The sequence below is a fragment of the Daphnia magna genome, linkage group LG7 (genome assembly GCF_020631705.1).
Source record: "Daphnia magna isolate NIES linkage group LG7, ASM2063170v1.1, whole genome shotgun sequence".
In the NCBI taxonomy this organism is placed as follows: Eukaryota; Metazoa; Arthropoda; class Branchiopoda; order Diplostraca; family Daphniidae; genus Daphnia; species Daphnia magna.
The window spans coordinates 660,607-678,305 of NC_059188.1; the positions used below are offsets into that span (position 1 = coordinate 660,607).

The window sequence follows — 17,699 nt, forward strand, 5'->3', positions numbered from 1 at the left end:
ACCTGCAAAGATTGACATAACATAGAGATCTAAGAAAATATGTGCAATCTTAAAGTCAATTGTGATTTCATCGTTAAGTGCATTCACGTGCAAAGCTGATTGAGAGGTTGCTGACTGCAGCAGACGATGTTATACGAAATATCTTTAATATCGACCTCAGTGAGTCTGCGTGATGGGCGGAAGCTGCACAAACCTTAGAGAATTTGTTTGGCTGGTGAATAAACGTGTCCAGGTATGTACGCTAGTGCAGTATATATAAAAAGAAAGCTTCTAGCTGATAGTTTAGTCTTGAATTGGCTGCTGATTTGACTAGAAATGTCGAGAATTTCCGTGTTCTTGATTGTTGTATTATTTGATCAAACGAGCCGTAGATTTGTGTCGTCGTTGAGATTCAATCCACTAAATGGCCAACATCTCAATGTTATTTGGGTACAAGGCGTTGATTGTTTTTGTGGTTCGTTTTCTTAGATTAACTTTTATTTTTTACAATTTTCTCAGCCTCTTTGGGATGGCAATCCAAAAGGACTTTCGGGTCCTTTTAGGGGTGGTGCCCTCCTGGATTCTTTGGCAGATCATCTTAATTTCACGTTAAAGTTCAACCAAATTAGCGACAAAGTTGAAGAAATTAATGGGTATCTTTTGTAGGTACACAATGGTAAGAGTTACGGAGAACATACTAGAGCCACAGCCGCAGAGAAAACAACGAGGACTTTTCAATTATTTATTCGATAAAGTTAGATTTATTCAAGTTTTATTGAGCTGCTAGTAATTCTTTTTCCAATCATTCATGAATTTATAGCAATGTGATTTGCTTGTCACGGGCGTGGCAGCAACATCAGAACGTTTGAGAGTAGTTGATTTGACGGTGCCTTGGACTTACGAATGTTACGCTTTTCTCATTCCCGTCCAGGAGCAAATAGCCAATATCTTTGCTGCCATCAAGCCATTTCAATGGCCAGTAAGTATTATAGCGTGTGTGATGACCATCGTTTGATAAACCGAATCATTAATTTTTACACAGGTCTGGTTGGCACTGCTCATTTCCATAATTTGCGTCATCACCTGCTTGAATCTTTTACATCAGGAAGATCAACTTAAACGCCCATCAGCGGTACGAAGAGCTGGAAATTATTACTTCTACGTGCTCGGCAATCTGTTGTCACAGGGTTAGTTTGGGTTTAAATTATATACAATTCAAAGTTCAAAGGAGACTAAGGAATAAATGTTGTGGTTTCATTAGGTAGTGCTTGCACATCAAAGCGTTTAGCAGTGCGTCTTGTAGCTGGTGTTTGGACCCTAGCGGCTTTTGTTTTTGTACAAGCGTACACGTCCATTCTTTTTACGTACGTGATGGCTCCAATCAATCCACCGCTAATCAATTCCTGTTTACGACGTTATTGAAAACAGTGACATCAATTTACTTTACAGAAAAGGATCTACGCTAAACGTTTTGGTTTCCGTAAGTTGATGTACTGTAGACATTTCTGCATAAATTAATTTTGCGTTTGTTCTTTGATGGAAACAAAAGGATCCGGAAGCTACTGGAATATTCTTGAAACTCCAAAATAAGGTCAAAACTTCAAACAGTCCTCAGTGCAACCTAATATCAGAGTGTATCAATATGATTACACCAGAATCTACAAATGTCTTTGCTAATGTGAGAAAAGTATTTATAATTCCCTGTAGGAAAAAGTTAATTATCCTCTCGTACGTATAGGCTAGATCCTTCCAATTAGATGCCATCAGAGAGAACTTTGAGCAAACTGGGAAATGTGGACTCGAGTTGGCGAGGGATTGTTTCATGGGTATACCTGTGACGCTTGCCCTGCCAAAACACAGTCCCTACACCGATGCTGTCAATTTGGGGTAAATCATTTTGTTAACGTTTATTCAAAGAACATTTTTCATTAATAATTCGTGATTGACAGAGTGTTGCATCTACAAGAAAGTGGAATTGTGGAACACTGGAGTTCATGGTTTCCTTCGATGCCTGGGCAGTGTGAAAGGCAAACAAAAAGTGGGCACGTGACACGAAAAACGGAACACTCGCTATCACTAAAGAATTTAACTAGCGCCTTTATCGTCCTTTTCGTTGGTCTTGGATTTTCCCTATTCGTTTTTGGGTGTGAGATACTCAATGCGATATGTCATCGCCACCAGTTTCTGTTTGACGATAAGTAAGTTATAATTATAAAAAAACAAAACATAAATGTGAAATGTCCTACAACGTCGTAAAACCGCGAAAATGACGTTAGTGCGGGCTTTTAAGTTGATGGCCCATTATTTACTTTGAGAATAAGACCACCCTATATTGTACCTCCTTAACTATGTAATTCTCGTAGAGGCAGCTGCTGCTTACACGCTAAATTATTCCCAGATTATGTTCGTTGGAAAACAGGATCTATATTTTGCATGGAAAAACGAAAACAAAAAGGGGGTCAATGAGAATGACACAGCCACACAGAGGATCTTTTTTACCATTTTAAATCACATAACATTGATTTGTTAACTTTACGTGCACATTTCTTGTTCCTCATCGTAGAACATTCGTGTCTCACCATGCAGTATGTTATAGAATATAGAATTATAGATTGAAAAGATTTTAATAAACTTTTAAATTAATAGCTGTTTGACAACGATGTGTAACTTTTAAGTTTTGTTAATGGGGGGAGTAGTATTTTACATGTCCAAAGATGGTTTCCTGAAAATCACACCAATATCTTTAGGCTCTCATGAAAAACTTGGGGCTCCATGCAGTTGGTATAGTAAACCAAAGGTCGCATACAAAAAGCCAGTGGGAGTAGAGATTTAGCAGGGTGATGGACATGTGAGGTCTTCCATAAGTTATTGGTACCTGGACAAGGTAAAGTGCATTTGGTGTTGCTTGATAAATTCTTAAACTTGTTACACAGAACAGTGTGTTGAGACTGACAGCCACAAATCTTACTATTCAAATCGATTTGTGTTCATTTATAATTTTAGTTTCTATGTAAAATAATTATTCATTAATATTCTCAAGTTCTGAAGAACCAAGGTACTGTATAACTCGTTGGATTTTCCATTTGTTTGTGTTGCTATTGACTTGACTTATCTTTACCGACAAGGTAAAGATATTATGTAAATGTCTTAAATTAATTTCTGAATTGCCAAGAACTTTCAAATGGATTGGTTTACATCATATCCATTTCTACTTTCCATCAGGTTCTAAACACTGTGGATAACAAAATCCCGACCGCCGTAAATATGTTCCAAACTAGGAAGGCCACTATGGAAATTTAGCAGCAGGATTCGATTTTAGGTAAATATCCATAACTATTGGTGACCTTGCAACATTAGATTTTATATACACTCCTTTGTGATATCCTGCAGTTTGATCAGTTTGGTTAGGCCCCTATCGTGACTATCGTGTGTAAACATTGACGTTGTCTGATCGTCTCTACTACCTAGTATTTGGATGTGTCTTTTTTTCCCGAACTCGGTATTTTACGTGTAACATTGTCACAGTTCATGATACCCTAAAGGACGCTACATTTTTTTAAATTTCTTAGTAGGTACATAGGTAGGTATGGGAATAGGTAATGCGAAGTACTGTACACATCCCGATCACCCATCCAGAGGCTAAATCTGTCAACATTTTTTAAAATGCAAACACAAAATGGATGTGATCTATAAGGGATGTAGGGGTCACGTTGGAATTCTTGGGCTTGAACTGTTTTCTCGACCCCGAGCCCAGCCCTTTTTGATGTCGATTTATTTTAATGGCTAGTTTTGAATAATTAATCCTAAAGAAAGTGTCAGTCATAAACTTTTGTCAGATTGCATCCATCGTTCATTTGATTTATTCGTGTAGTCTGCTGTTATTCCAAAATTTTGTGACGCTTCTGGCGCTAGCCATCTGTAGAGACATACGGTTTCCTCTATTATTAACTGTTCAGGAGCCATTGTTTTGAATTTCTACTCTCCGTATGTTGACGTTGCTATATGACTTAGTTTTCTTCGGATGTTCCATCGACTTCATAACAGGTATTTAAACATTGTCGTTTCCCCACAAGCGCAGATAACTTCAAACCTTCTGTTGTTGAGTTTGAATTGCTCCCGCCATGTTAATGCCATTTAAGTTAATCATTTCTTTCCTTGTTGTATTTGGCGATAGATCCCAGACTTTATTGGCTTCAATACCAAATGCTGTCAAGGGTAAACACCTTCGCATTATCTGGGTAATTATGCAATATTTTGTTACAAAAAACATATACAAATAACTTTAGATTTTTCTTCCAAAATATGTAAAGCCTCGTTGGGAAGGTAATCCTATACATCTTTTATTGACCTAAACCTATTCTTTCTTGGTTATACTTACTGTACGGTGTTTTAATAAGGTAATCCAAAAGGACTTTCTGGTCCGCTCAAGGGAGGGGTCATCATTGATTACTTGGCAGCACGATTAGGGTTCACGTAAATATTACCAAAATGAGGCAACTAATTTGTATTTGATGTTAACTGTTGGTTTTCTTTGAACTGTTAGTTACGAGATGGTAAGAATCACGGAGAACAGACTGGAGCCCGCTCCGAATCAAAGAGGACTTTTTAATTATTTATGGGACGGAGTTGAGTTGACTAAATTTCTGTTCTTCCCATTTCATTTCTCCAGACGTTATCCACGGTAAATTTATACTTTTCTTTTGTGTATAGAAATGTGATTTTTTGGTTTCATCCGTTGCCACAACATGGGAGCGGAACAACATCTTTGATCTCACTACTCCCTGGGAATACGCATGCCTTGCTTTTCTGATTCCCGTGCACGGCGAGACAGCCAACCTTAAATCTGTCGTCAAGCCTTTCCAGCTGCCGGTATGATCCTAATTTATACAAGAATTAGGTCGAGCAATTATTTACGACTCGATCTGCACAGGTCTGGATTGGACTAATCGTTACAGTCATTTGCGTCATCGTCGTTCTGACTTTAATTCAGCGATATTTGCAGTACATGGAACAGCGGTCTGGAACGGTGTCTGCAACGGAATGCAGTACACATTTGCCAGGCAACAATAGTCGTCTTTCGAATGGACGAGCTGGAAGACAATATGTTTACGTTTTCGGCAATTTACTGTCACAAGGTTTGATGTGATTCACATTAATATTACAGACTAACTTGTAGAGGATAAAATGCATTTAAATAGGTGGACCTTGCACGTCTAATCGGTTATCGTTTCGTTTCGTCGCTGGGGTATGGGCCCTGGCGGCATTCATTTTCGTTCAAGCGTACACGTCGATACTTTTCACGTACGTAGTGGCTCCAGTCAACCAACCGCTCATCAATTCCATTTATGACGTCGCTGATAGTAGCGACATCAATTTACTAGTGAAGAAAGCTGGCACTGCGGATACGATGTTTACGGTAGAAGTTACGAAAGAAACCTGTGGTCGTTGATGAAAATCAATGGGGCAATTTTGATTGGCATTTATGGATTCAGAATAACAACTGGACAGGATTTTACGAGAAAATCCGGGACAGGATTAATTCACTGGAAGATTCTCGTTGCGTATTGATATCCGATTGCATCAAGTTAGTCACACCGGGATCGAGGAACGTCTTTATCGACGTAATTATTCTTGTTTTTCACCAGTTTCTGGCCAACAAATTGACAACAGGTACTCTTACACGTAGGGTTATGCCTATCAATTGGATGCCATCAAGGAAGATTTTCAGAAAACTGGAAAATGCAACTTGCAACTTGCAGGGGACACTTATTCGTCCCTACTAGTCGCAATGGTTTTACCAAAACGCAGTCCCTATACCGACCCTATCAACAAAGGGTGTGTCTTATCCTAGCTATTTCATTGTTCCCTATTTATGACGTGCCTCTTGTTGGAATTTTGACTCTCTACAGGATCCTGGAACTACGGGAAGGTGGTTTCATTGACCACTGGGATCTCTGGTTTCGTCCAATGCCAGGCCAATGTATTGAAAATTTCAAACGCGGTGGTTTCAAATCACCAAGAAGCAGGAAATATCCGTCATTGTCGTTCAAGAATTTGTCTGGAGCCTTCCTTCTCTTTTTGGTTGGCACCAGCCTTTCAGTTTTGGCTTTTCTTTGCGAGCACATAATTTCAATGACTGGAAGGCTACGTCTCTGCCGACGCAATTAACCGCCGTAAATTGCACGCAGAGCCGAGTATGTTTTGTTCTTTCGGTTTCAACAACAAGCTTTAAATGGACCCATCCCTCGTATAGTTAAATCTTTCATCTCGTGAGCTGTGTAAGCAGTCGTATTAAAAATTGTTGACAACATCCTCGGATATGACGTATATGCAACTATTTTTAAAGTAGGTAATCCACAACACAATTTTTGGTGTCATTTTACGCTTCATTTGAAATAGCTCTGCTCGTTTCATAGAAAGAAAGAATCCAAATATCAAATAACAACCCGAAAAATTCTGTTTTACTGTTAGATTTAGTGGAAAAAAGGTATGAACCCAGAGAAAATGGATGTGCACTTTTTCAGTTATCTTCTTGGTAAAGCTGCTTTAGATTTATACTTAGATAAAGTAAAACACACAATCAAAACGCACAGTGTATGTGTCCATTGAACAGTTACAAATTTACAATCATCGGTAATATACAATATAAAAACAAAACTCAATAAGTCAAAATAAGTATAAACAATAAGTAATAAAGATTCTTTTGCCTCCAGCCAAGTGGGGTTATCGTCTGCGTTGCAACAAGTTGACGTGTTTCTCGTCTTCCTGCCATCACGAATGGTTGATTGTAACTTTTGTCACCCGTGGTTTCCTTGTTGCCAAGAGACAGAACAGATCCAATACCCATGGCAAATTTGGCAATTGGTGGAGACAAGACAGTGGTGTCTAGCCTGGAAGTAAAAGGTATGGTTTTTGAGTTGGTCAGTGATCCATATAAATTACCATGAGGACAAGTCCAACATAAATTGTGCATCCTGCTTTGTTTCTACTTCCATTGTGTAATTCTCCTACATGTTACGCCACCAACTGCTGCACAGATGATAATTTATTCCCAGATTTTATGTTTCCAGGATCATAAGGATCTACTTAACAATGGAAATTATTAAAAAAAGTAGCTAGGTGACGCAGCCACACACAGGTAATTTTTCTTTCCCAGTTTGTTTGTGTTGCTCATAGAGGTTTGTACATTTTGTGACTAATCACATATGGTATTTTTGTTATTTTGCATTATATTTCGTTATTACATTCCTTTTCCCATATCCTATCGTGTAACATCCATGTCTTCATAGATTGAAAGCATTTCAATCTATGTTAAGACTGGTACCTTTTGTCAGGGACAGGAAATCTTTTTTTATTTTAATTTTTTGTTAAAGTTGGGAGTTGTATATTTTATGTCCATAGATTGTTCCTGGAAAATCAGGCCAGCACCATAAGGCTATCATACAAATGGCATGCAAATGGGAAGGGTGCACATATTTTCCACTTGGTTGGTAAGTCAAAGGCTGCATACAAAAGGTCAGTGGTGTTATAGCGCTTTACTAGGTGATAGACCGTGTGATCTTCCATAAGTTATTACGTACTTTTAAAATATCAAGTGTTCTCGGCATTGTTTGATACGTTCCTGAACTTGTTGCTAAGACATGCGTGTCTAGACTGCCCAGACAGTCATACATTTTACTATTCAAATCGATTGGTTATTGTTTTATACTTTCCTTTTTCAGGCCATGTCAAGCGACAGTCTTCTGTCACCTCACGATGCGGTGATGGTCTTCGTCGTATAGAGGATTTTTAAGTAAACGATTCTTCGTGTCATTGTGATCTAAAGAACCAAGGTATTATATTATATTAGTATACTAGATGTTAGATTTCTTTGTTTTTGCTGCTCTTATCATAGCTATGTCATTACGTCTTGTGTTAAAAGGTATGCAAATATCTTGAAAATGGATTTGTGAAACCAGATTGGCTCGCATCACGCCCATTTCCACACATGGGGTTCAACACTGTGGTATAACAAAATCTTGACAAGATCCTGACCATTGTGCAACATTCTTAATTAGAGTAAGTCTTCTTGGATTCATTATTGAAAATTGGCGAAATGATATGATTTCAGCTAAACATTCTTTTCGATAATCTTCTATTTGGATTCCTTACACACTTTCATTTCCAAATCGAAGAGAATTGAGAACCTTAACACGTCAAATTGTTTAATTTAGCTACCAGATTTTAACGTTTGCTAGAAATTTTTCTAGAAAATTGGAAACGAAAGTGCTTCCCAATTTGCTGCCCTAAAAATGTTTTCGTCCGAACTCGGTATTTTGTTCCGCCAGTTCACGATAGACTGAAGTCACTGAATTGTTAAGACACTAAAATAATGCTAGCTCATGCTATGCGACTGTGAATATCTACACGGAGAACCGAATCACGATCATGTAAAGGTTAAATCTGCCAATAGTGCGTAGCAAACACAAGATGATGTGACCGGTAACGTGAGTCACGTTAGAATCGCTGTTGCTAGAATATAGTAGATTTTTCACTTGAAGTCAGTTCTCTTCTAATCGTTCATTTCAATAAATAATCAGTTAGAAAATGTCAATCATAGACATGACAGCTCGTATTCATCGTTTGATTTGCTGGTTATGTCTAGACTTGTGGCACACTCCCCAAATCAATTGACGCTTCCGACGCTAGCCATCCTCACGTGTACAGCATTTCTGTTTTCCGTCAAGAAAGTACAGCTATTCTTTTGAATATTCTGTATATCATCGTTGCCATGACTAGTTTTCTTCTGATGCTCGATCAATTCGTCAGTTAAAGGTATTTAAACGAATTTCCCTTTCTAGCAAGCGCAGTTGAGCTTCAAACCTCCTATTGTTTCTCAATGGCTCCGCCCAAGTTAATACCATTTAAATTAATCCTTTTATTGGTTATTGTAATTGCCGATAAATACCAGAGCTCATTAGCTTCAACGCCAAATCCTCTCAAAGGCCAACACATTCGTATTATCTGGGTAATTATTTGATGTTTAATCTCACAAACGTCGATTTTTAACCTTTGATTTTGTTGTGCAACATTGAAAGCCTCGTTGGGAAGGTAATTCTGTTAAACAATGGTTGAAACCTATTCTAATTGGTTTTTGATATTTTACGTAGGTAATCCTAAAGGACTTTCTGGTCCGCTCAAGGGTGGAGTCATCATTGAGTACTTGGCAGCGCGATTAAGTTTTACGTAAGTTTTCGCAAAATGACACAACTAATTCATTTTTGCATACATCCCTCACTGTTATTTATTATATGTTTTTAAATTTCCAGTTACGAAATGGTGAGAAATCACGGAAAACAGGATTGAGCCTGCTCCGAAACAAAGAGGACTTTTTGAGTATTTGTGGGATGGAGTTGAGTGGATAAAATGTTTTCCTTTTTTCTAATTTCTTCAAGCATTAACTATGATAAATTCATAAATGTTTTCATATAGAGATGCGATTTTTTGGCTACAGCCGTTGTCCAAACATGGGAGCGCAATAAGGTCGTCGATTTGACTATGCCTTGGGAATACACAACGCTCAGTTTTCTGATTCCCGTTCCTATAGAGATATACCCAACATCAAATCTGTCGTCAAGCCATTCCAGTGGCCGGTATGACTATATCAGACTCATTATTAACGTTGATACTACTCTTTGAAAAAACAATTTACTTAGGTTTGGGTTGGACTAATCGTGACAGCCATTTGCGTCGTTGTCGTTTTGAATGTAATTCAACGATGTTTGGAATACATGGAACATCGTTCCTTACCTGAGACAGTGTCTGCAACGGATCCTTGCACACATTTCCCAGGAAACAACAGTCGTTTGAATGGACAAGCTGGAAAACAATACCTTTACGTTTTGGGAAATTTACTGTCACAAGGTTTGATTTGATTCACATTAACGTGCAACTCACAGAATCAATTCAATTTTTATAGGTGGACCTTGTGCGTCTAATCGATTACCTTTTCGTCTTGTCGCCGGTATTTGGACGTTGGCGGCGTTCATTTTCGTTCAAGCGTACACGTCGATTCTTTTCACGTATGTAGTGGCTCCAGTCAGTTTACCGCTCATCAATTCCATCTATGACATCGCTGATAGTGATGATATCAATTTACTGATGAAGAAAGCAGGGACTCCGGATGAGATGTTTATGGTAAGTTGCGAGTGAAATTCGTGGTCATTTAAAAATTAATATTACGTATCCAGTTCTAATTGATTGGATGCAGAATAATAATTGGACGGGAGTTTACGAGAAAATTCGGAACAGGGTCAATTCATTCCCACATTCTCGTTGCGTTTTGGTATCCGATTGCATCAAGTTCATTTCACCGGGATTACGAAACGTCTTTATCGACGTAAATGTTTTTCGTTCTCATTAAAACAGACCGACTGATTTAAAAACTCTTATCCTTTACACAGGGGTTACCTTACCAACTGGACGCCATTAAGCAAGACTTCGAAAAAACTGGGAAATGCAATTTTCAACTGGCAAGGGACAGCTATTCGACCCTACCGGTCGCAATGGCTTTACCAAAACACAGTCCCTACACCAACCCCATCAGCAAAAGGTATGACATTTTCATCTATTGAATGCTTCCTGGTTTATGATGTGCTTTGTATTGGAATTTCGGTTCCAAAACAGCTTCTTGGAACTACAGGAAAGCGGATTGGTCAACCACTGGGATCTGTGGTTCCGTCCAATGCCGGTTCAATGTATGGAAAATTTCAAATCGAGTCGATTGAAATCTTCAAGGAGTGAAAAGCATCTGCCGTTGTCGCTTAAGAATTTGACTGGCGCCTTTCTTGTCCTTTCGGTTGGCATCAGCCGTCGCCTTCTTGGCTTTTCTTTGCGAGCGAATTATTTCAATGGCTGGACGTCAACGGCCTTGCCAACGCATTTAACTGCATACTTTAAACCAATAATGACGTCGTTTTAGGAATTCATTGAAATTTTGCCAAGAACATCTATATTTTGGCTGAATTCACGATTCATAGTTAATCCATTGTAGAACATATAACTATAGTTGCCTAGTTGCCTTATCCTGCGCTAGAACAAGTAGCTTCTGACATTTTTTCTTTCTAAATATTCTGGCCACCGCAAATCATTTTGGGGACATGAATTGTTGTAGACCAGGTGTTCCGACACCTGCCAGGCTATTCTGCACAATCTCTTGCACAATCGACGGTGGATCCAACTGGAATATCCCGGCTCAATCGTTCCAATTTATTGAAGTTTAATAGTCTGTTAACCGTGTCGTATTTCCCAACTGTTTTAAAGACTACCCCACCGGCGTGAAATAATCTCAACGCCAACTTTAAAAAAATGGTATTTATGTGCTACGCGTTTGTAAGCTCGCCGAAAACTTAATACTTTTTCCCTTTTAACGCAGGTGGCAAATAAAAGTGGGCGTAAGAATGGTTGACAATGAAAGCATTGTCTGTGATAGTCGTTTGATCATATGTCGAGTTTTAAAGGTCGTTTGTAGGCTGTGTAGGCGTTGTGTGACAGATTGTTGGCTCTGTCCCCAAACACGACATATGTACAACACATTCTGAATAAGTAGGTGACTGCACAATACATGATATAATTTTAGGCTCAGTTTGCAATAATCCCGTCTATTTCAAAAGAAATGAAAATGAAAAAAAATAGCTGACAACAAGTTAAAGCATTATTTTTTACTCAGTAAGATTTAAAGACTAAAGAGAAAAGGGCAAGAATATTCTTAGAAAATGGATGACCTACTTTCAGTTGCCTTCTTAGTAATGTTGATAGTTATACCTAAAAATGGCAAAAATTTCGGTCAGAATCGCAAAACAAATAATCAGAGCATGTGTCGATTAACCAGTTACAATTACATCTAATACAAACAAAACGTAACAAGCCACAGCAACAGGGCACTATTGAAAATTGTAAACCTTGTCTTGCCTCCAGCTAATTGGTAGCATATTATCGTCTGCGTAATTGAGTTGTCATTTTATTCGTGTGGAATTTGGTTGATTCATCACTACTCTTCCAATTATATTATTTTGGTGTTCCCATTTTAGGAAAAGTTAGCTCATATTAACGCTGTCATTAAACTTTTGAGGTGGATGGTGGTGAGTATATACTCATACAATTAGAGCCCATAGTGCAGTCATTGCTGTGTAACTTGCAGCCATTATAGGTAGTCCTGTATTCTAGGAAATGACATGCATTTCAGGTTCCAATGTGCAATTTCTTTTTTCAATTCCATACAAGGCTATTTAGATTCTGCTTCACAGTTGGAAACAGGTTCTACATTTCAATATAATGTAATGGGAGCTTTTTGTGATGGCTGTCATGCTCATCACCCTGCTATGGTTGGTTGCAACTAACGTCACCCATGGTTTACAGAAACACAGGAGAAACCCAATATATTTAGCACCTTTGGCAATTGAGTATCACCGTAAATAAACAAACAAGGTGAGGGATTTTATCTTTTTCCGAGCGTTACATCTACGTAAATTTGCCGTTAAAACGAGGGATTTCGAATTCATCTTAAGTTTTCATAATTAAGTCCATTATCAAATGCTCAGATTCTTGATTTGCATTCTTCTATTCTGTAGACTGTGGGAAGAATCCGAAACCTGCTGTATCTGCGGAAACTGGAACAACCGACCAATTGGAACTGTTGTTTCCGTTCTTTGGCTGCGAACGAATGGCATTCATCCGTAGTTCAGAGGTAATTGATTAAACTGTTAAGATAGACTTGTTAAGATAAGATTTACGAATCCTTTTGTTAAGATGACGGCATTTGCTAGCCCACCGTGCATAAACGGTATGGGAATTTGTAATGAATTTTATGTAAACGGTTTAAAATCGCAACTAAGGTTATCAAATTATACAAGGCAATAACGAACCCATTATTTCAAAAACGTGTGAATTGGGTCGCAAGTTTTCCTCAAGTTGCAGTTAAAAACAAACAGAAAAATATTACGAAATACTTCGGACGGGATCACATACATGGAGCGCTAATGCTGGTTCAGGTGATGCTCGTGACTCTTCTGCCACCGAACTGCGTTGTTCGAAAACTAGTAAGCGTGGAACCGGAATGCGGTCTTGTATGACTGTAACAAGTAGAACGCGCGTGATGCTCGTCTTGTTGTCTAAACTCGAACTACAAGAGACTGCATTTAAACAGCAAACGGAAACCAGTTCTAACGCCACAGGCGTTTGGTAACTCAGAAACATCTTGATATTATTCAAAATGGAAAAATCTAAGTTTCTTGATATATAAAAGGGCTATGACTGTTATCAGCGTTTCAATTGTCCATTGAATGTGTTGTATAATCTTTTACAGGAAATGTCATCGAAGCTTTCTCTATTTATCTTAACATCACGCCATTTGTGCTTTCTACGTTTTGTCGAATTGTGTTATCGAAGAAAGTGGAGAAAATGCAACGGTTAAAATGAAAGTCTAGTTAACACGTTGATGCAATTGAAACAATTGATGGCACTTTTCACCAAGGATTATTCCTTACAAGTGTTATATCCGTTGTAAATGAAAACAAACTGGAGAAAATCAACTAAATTATAGCTAAAAATGTAAGTAAAACAACCTAACTTCCCTTATTTCTTCTTTTTAAGATCACGAACGAAAATAATTGTTCGTGAAATAAATGACTTTATTACAATCCAGGGAGGAAAAAAGAAATGCGGATGATGATCCATGATTCGGATGAATCTCAATAATGAGAGCAGTCCAAACGTTTATTGGTAGGAACAAAAATGTGATTTTACTACTGTGAATGGTTGCTCTTAGGGATCGATTTGAAGTTAACATCGTTCCAGTGACTACGTGGATATACTCGAATCGTGTGAGGAGACTGAGACAGGTATACGAAGATAACTGGTTTGTTGAGGTTTGACACAGTTGCTAACCCCATTGTTGCTCTGTAACTGGAGAATCAGAATATCAAAGAAGCAGTACTTGAAACTCGGTCTCTAACCTACTATGGTTCCAGTCGACATTCAGAACGTCAACCATCAACTGCCGTCTCCGCCAAAAAAAAAGGGTGTTATGCTGCTAATTATTTTCCAATCATCTAAAAATTATCGCTTGTGTTTATGAAGCGATTAAAAATAGGTAAAATTGCATCCTATCCATTGATTTTCCTCTTTTAACAACACATTTTTGATTTACGCAGGCAAACCGGTAAATTGGCTTGAGGCTAAAAGTCAATCAAATGTGTTTAAACTGTGAAAGTGCAATCATCACCTTGCCTGCAATAGCAAAGATGAAAGAAAGGATGGCTGTTTTGTTCGTGTATTTGTTGTGGGTGTGCTGTTGGGCCAATATCGGGGTAGCCGGGCAAAGTCAAAGCGATACTGTTCAAGTGTACCAGAAAACCCCTTTGACGAAATGCTGTAAAGATGGCGAATTCTACAGACCTGGAATCGACAGGTGTTTGTATAGGACTCACATTCCCAATCCGGGATCAAGAATCCCTGTGCTTTACGCAGTTGAAAAAGAGGAAACATTCCTGGTGGACGCGGATGAATTCCATTTGAGTTACAAGTTGGCTGCCTGTCGAATAGGGAAAATGGCTACCAGTACCATGGAATTCCAAGTGTTTGTCGACGGGTCGTTAAAGGTCACAGATGCACTGGTTTTGCCACCTGGCCAGTTTTGTGTCAACGAAATTCCATCTGTAAATCCTGCTAATCCGGAATTTGTCGCTCGTTATTGCGTTAACGATCCTTGTATGGAGGACAAGACCAAATGCCTCCGCAAGTGCTGTCCACAGGGATTGGCCATCGACAGTGCAACACACTCCTGTCGGGCTCATCCTGCTTCATTTAATCTGTCCCAACTGACAAGGAAATATGGAGGACCGATCGGTATCGAGGACAAGAATACTCTGACCATTCACGCTGGATTCGGATTCAAATGCCACAACGAAGACATTGTTATGGTTGATAATTTCGCCATAAATCACGATGGATTAATGCAGCCCAATCGCCATTTTTACCACTTTGACAAATCAGGCGACCGCCCAACTGATAAATACTGCATCGACAACTTCGTTGAAGGAAACACAACTGTAAGCTCTTAAAAATTCCTCGCCTTTCAATCTTAAAGAATTTTTAAATGGTTTAGAAAATGATGGGACTGAGATGCTTCCCACCGATGCCAGAGGTTCCCGAAAGCCTCATAAAGGCATCAAGCATTTATCCTTACCTGTTGTTCTTGTCGGTGTTATTCCTGGTGGCTACTTTGATGGCATACTTCCTGGTTCCGCAATTGCGTGATACGAAAGGAATAATTGTCATGTCATACGTCAGCTCTATGGCCGTCTACTATATGGGACTGGGAATTATTCAGCTCTTTCCAGAAATGCCGAAAATAATTTGCTCTTCCTTGCGTAAAAAAGACTTCTATTATTTTTCAAAGGTCTAAATGTATTTACAACTTTTGTCTATACAGCGGTATTGGTCCATTTCGCCTGTTTGGCGACCTTCGCATGGCTCAATGTTTTATGTTTTGACCTTTGGTGGGATATCAGGTACATTTGATTCATAATCTGAAAAGGGATAACCGATTAACACTTGTATTTTGGGATTGAATAGGAAATCGATAAATGCAAACGAAGACCCGGGTCGCCAAAGCCAACATTCCGAAGACCCGAAAAGTCGACGACTAGTGTTTTATTCCTTCTATGGTTGGGGTGTACCGGTTAGCATCAACATCATCGGACAAGTTCTCGAGAATGTACAGTTTTTGCCGGAACACATTGTCACACCCAAATTTGACCAATCGCAATGCTGGTTCTTAAGTATAATCACCCACTCATTTTCATACTTGTTTATTTAATACGTCATTATATATTATTGTTTGCTATAGTTGAAAACCGTCCTCCACTCTTTCGCCTACTTATACGGGCCCGTGACGATCATGTTACTAGGTAACGCGATTGTCGTTATCATGATTGTGTTCGCCTTGTGTAAAATCAGCAGATACAGTGACGAGGCTCCCATCATCGTCATTCCAAATCTGTCAGGGTATTCGAATTTTCAAAAAAAAACCTGGATCAAACAATTTCTGATTTGGTACTTTTTCGTTTTAGAGTTCGAATCTCGATGGGCTTATTCTTGCTGATGGTGGCACTGTGGATGACCGATTCTATCTCGTTACTCACAGAGCAATCTTTACTAACTTGGGTGATTGCTGACACTGTCAACATTTTAACGGGACTCACCATCTTTGTCATCTTTGCTTGCAAGAAACAAGTCTGGCAGGCGTTGAAGAATCGTTGGCCTCATTGCTGCTTTCTGGGTCGACCCCCTAGCCGACGTCCGATTTTCCCGAAATCGCAAATCTCCGAAATGCCGTCAGTCCCTTCCTTGTGCGATAACACCGGATCGCGTTTCATCATTTACAATTCAAAAATTTTCCGCCAATCCGAACTGGCTGGCGAGTTTTCATCTACGTCACAGGGTGATTTACCATCCAGTTACAACTCCAACTCGAGTGATAATCTTGATCTAGAGGAGGACATTGAAATCGACGTCGACCTGTGGAACGTCGATTTAGATGCCATTCAGGTGGACACTTCCAGGGGAAGTAGACCGATAGACGAGAGGGAACACGTTATAGTATAATAGAATTAAGTTAACTACCCACGAACAAAAAGGATGCTTTTTAACGGTTTATTTAACGTTTAACGTAACGGTTTATTAAAACTGTGGAATGTAACATATGTATTGCTTCTGTGTTTCTTTTTCAACAATAAATATCGATGGATTCTGTAATTTATATTGATAATGGTAGGTAAACATCCGTGGAAGGTGTTAACGGACAGTTTTTAGCAGGAAGTTGGTGGCCATTTCACGTTGACGATCAACAACATCGCGATTGTCTTCGAATAATTTCGATTCTTCTACCAACATTTCGAGGTCATCATCTGGAATTAATTGAATAATGGTTTTTTGTAGGCTCTCAATCCTGTTCCACTTATCATTCATCTTTCTCAGGTAATATTCCGCTTCCTTAAGGTCGTTTTTCTTGATAGAGTTCGTCAGGTCTCGGACGCTCTCATTTAAATTCAATAGCAGGCCGGCTCGGATGGCTTTAAAACGTTTGACGTTGGCTGTGGCCGAGAGACCCGATGACCAATATTCTTCCGCAACATTCGAATCAGCTGACGCTGATCCTCGACTCATGTTTAATAGCATTGGAATCATCTGTCTTTCAAGGACAGAGTCAGACTCACCAATGGAGGTTACATCGTCGTCTATTAAGCTATTGAAAATCCAGCGATGGAAAACCTTATTAATAGTCTAAAATTTAAAGAGAATGTGAAACTCACAGAGCTTGTGGCAGACAGCTGATTCCAGATAAAACAAAGGCTATGGCAAACAAATGAACAACATGATAGGAGGACGGCTTCATTTTCTATCCTGCTTCCGTCGACTAGTCTACAATACTGGAAAAGGGCAAGCCATCTGGGTTTCTTATACTTGTGTATCCTGTATATGGAAAAAAACCGGGTCTGATTCTCCAAGTAGGTGAGTAAAAACCAGTTTTTCCTCAACGTGCCGACCTTTCGACCCACATTCAAAATTCTTTCCAGTCTACAGCTTTTTATTTTTTTGTTTGTTTTTTGTTCCGGCTAAAGTTTGGAATTCATCGCAAGAAGCTGACTAGAGATGATAAACTGGGAACATGGCTTTGTGAT

At 39.0% G+C, this 17,699-nt stretch overlaps 5 protein-coding genes and 1 long non-coding RNA gene across 16 annotated transcripts; 4 read left to right on the forward strand and 2 right to left on the reverse strand.

Annotated features, from left to right (window-relative positions):
• Positions 1-244: 244 nt before the first annotated feature.
• LOC116927080 (ionotropic receptor 21a) lies at positions 245-1,870 on the forward strand. The gene is given in 9 exon segments (XM_045175950.1): positions 245-429; positions 499-587; positions 646-733; positions 800-958; positions 1,022-1,166; positions 1,241-1,383; positions 1,385-1,459; positions 1,529-1,657; positions 1,718-1,870. Coding segments are annotated over 9 exon segments (1,095 nt in total). The 5' UTR covers positions 245-315.
• A 780-nt stretch (positions 1,871-2,650) lies between these two features.
• Positions 2,651-7,082, forward strand: LOC116927077 (ionotropic receptor 93a). 11 transcript variants are annotated; one of them, XM_045175943.1, is made up of 13 exons: positions 2,651-2,863; positions 3,020-3,104; positions 3,202-3,298; positions 3,851-4,217; positions 4,290-4,302; positions 4,377-4,452; positions 4,523-4,604; positions 4,690-4,848; positions 4,910-5,114; positions 5,178-5,395; positions 5,472-5,600; positions 5,666-5,814; positions 5,889-7,082. In XM_045175943.1, the coding sequence occupies exons 4-13, from the start codon at positions 4,101-4,103 to the stop codon at positions 6,145-6,147; spliced, it is 1,407 nt and encodes a 468-aa protein (XP_045031878.1). In that variant the 5' UTR covers positions 2,651-2,863; positions 3,020-3,104; positions 3,202-3,298; positions 3,851-4,100; the 3' UTR covers positions 6,148-7,082. The 11 variants fall into 11 exon arrangements, with proteins under 11 accessions (XP_045031878.1, XP_045031881.1, XP_045031880.1 ...); XM_045175946.1 differs by lacking the exon at positions 3,020-3,104 and having other exon boundaries at positions 3,851-4,023; positions 4,154-4,217; XM_045175945.1 differs by lacking the exon at positions 3,020-3,104 and having other exon boundaries at positions 3,936-4,023; positions 4,154-4,217.
• A 136-nt stretch (positions 7,083-7,218) lies between these two features.
• LOC116927075 (glutamate receptor ionotropic, kainate 2) lies at positions 7,219-11,596 on the forward strand. The gene is given in 16 exon segments (XM_032934056.2): positions 7,219-7,811; positions 7,901-8,037; positions 8,624-8,986; positions 9,057-9,069; positions 9,129-9,204; positions 9,288-9,303; positions 9,305-9,370; positions 9,451-9,567; positions 9,570-9,611; positions 9,675-9,882; positions 9,938-10,155; positions 10,229-10,357; positions 10,422-10,570; positions 10,645-10,828; positions 10,830-11,328; positions 11,393-11,596. Coding segments are annotated over 13 exon segments (1,422 nt in total). The 5' UTR covers positions 7,219-7,811; positions 7,901-8,037; positions 8,624-8,857; the 3' UTR covers positions 10,905-11,328; positions 11,393-11,596.
• A 421-nt stretch (positions 11,597-12,017) lies between these two features.
• LOC116927052 (probable G-protein coupled receptor Mth-like 1) lies at positions 12,018-16,773 on the forward strand. The gene is given in 12 exon segments (XM_045175939.1): positions 12,018-12,166; positions 12,241-12,703; positions 13,322-13,566; positions 13,661-13,856; positions 13,927-14,107; positions 14,169-15,065; positions 15,122-15,386; positions 15,449-15,527; positions 15,592-15,797; positions 15,866-15,885; positions 15,887-16,023; positions 16,089-16,773. Coding segments are annotated over 7 exon segments (2,100 nt in total). The 5' UTR covers positions 12,018-12,166; positions 12,241-12,703; positions 13,322-13,566; positions 13,661-13,856; positions 13,927-14,107; positions 14,169-14,207; the 3' UTR covers positions 16,624-16,773.
• Positions 12,379-13,176, reverse strand: LOC116927281. The gene is made up of 2 exons (XR_004396571.2): positions 12,882-13,176; positions 12,379-12,716 (listed from the first exon to the last, which is right to left on the reverse strand). It is a non-coding gene; the product is annotated as an uncharacterized LOC116927281 (long non-coding RNA).
• On the reverse strand, positions 16,658-17,698 carry LOC116927194. The gene is made up of 2 exons (XM_045175953.1): positions 17,331-17,698; positions 16,658-17,263 (listed from the first exon to the last, which is right to left on the reverse strand). The coding sequence occupies exons 1-2, from the start codon at positions 17,411-17,413 to the stop codon at positions 16,813-16,815; spliced, it is 534 nt and encodes a 177-aa protein (XP_045031888.1). The 5' UTR covers positions 17,414-17,698; the 3' UTR covers positions 16,658-16,812.
• Position 17,699: the final 1 nt, after the last annotated feature.

Coding starts and splice junctions, on each gene's coding strand:
- LOC116927077 (XM_045175943.1), top strand. CDS start 4,101: ATGTTAATGCCATTTAAGTTAATCATTTCTTTCCTTGTTGTATTTGGC. Junction 4,605..4,689: donor TTAATTATTTATGGGACGGA/GTTGAGTTGACT, acceptor TTTTGTGTATAG/AAATGTGATTTTTTGGTTTC. Junction 5,815..5,888: donor ACCGACCCTATCAACAAAGG/GTGTGTCTTATC, acceptor GACTCTCTACAG/GATCCTGGAACTACGGGAAG.
- LOC116927194 (XM_045175953.1), bottom strand. CDS start 17,413: ATGAAGCCGTCCTCCTATCATGTTGTTCATTTGTTTGCCATAGCCTTT. Junction 17,264..17,330: donor AGCTGTCTGCCACAAGCTCT/GTGAGTTTCACA, acceptor GATTTTCAATAG/CTTAATAGACGACGATGTAA.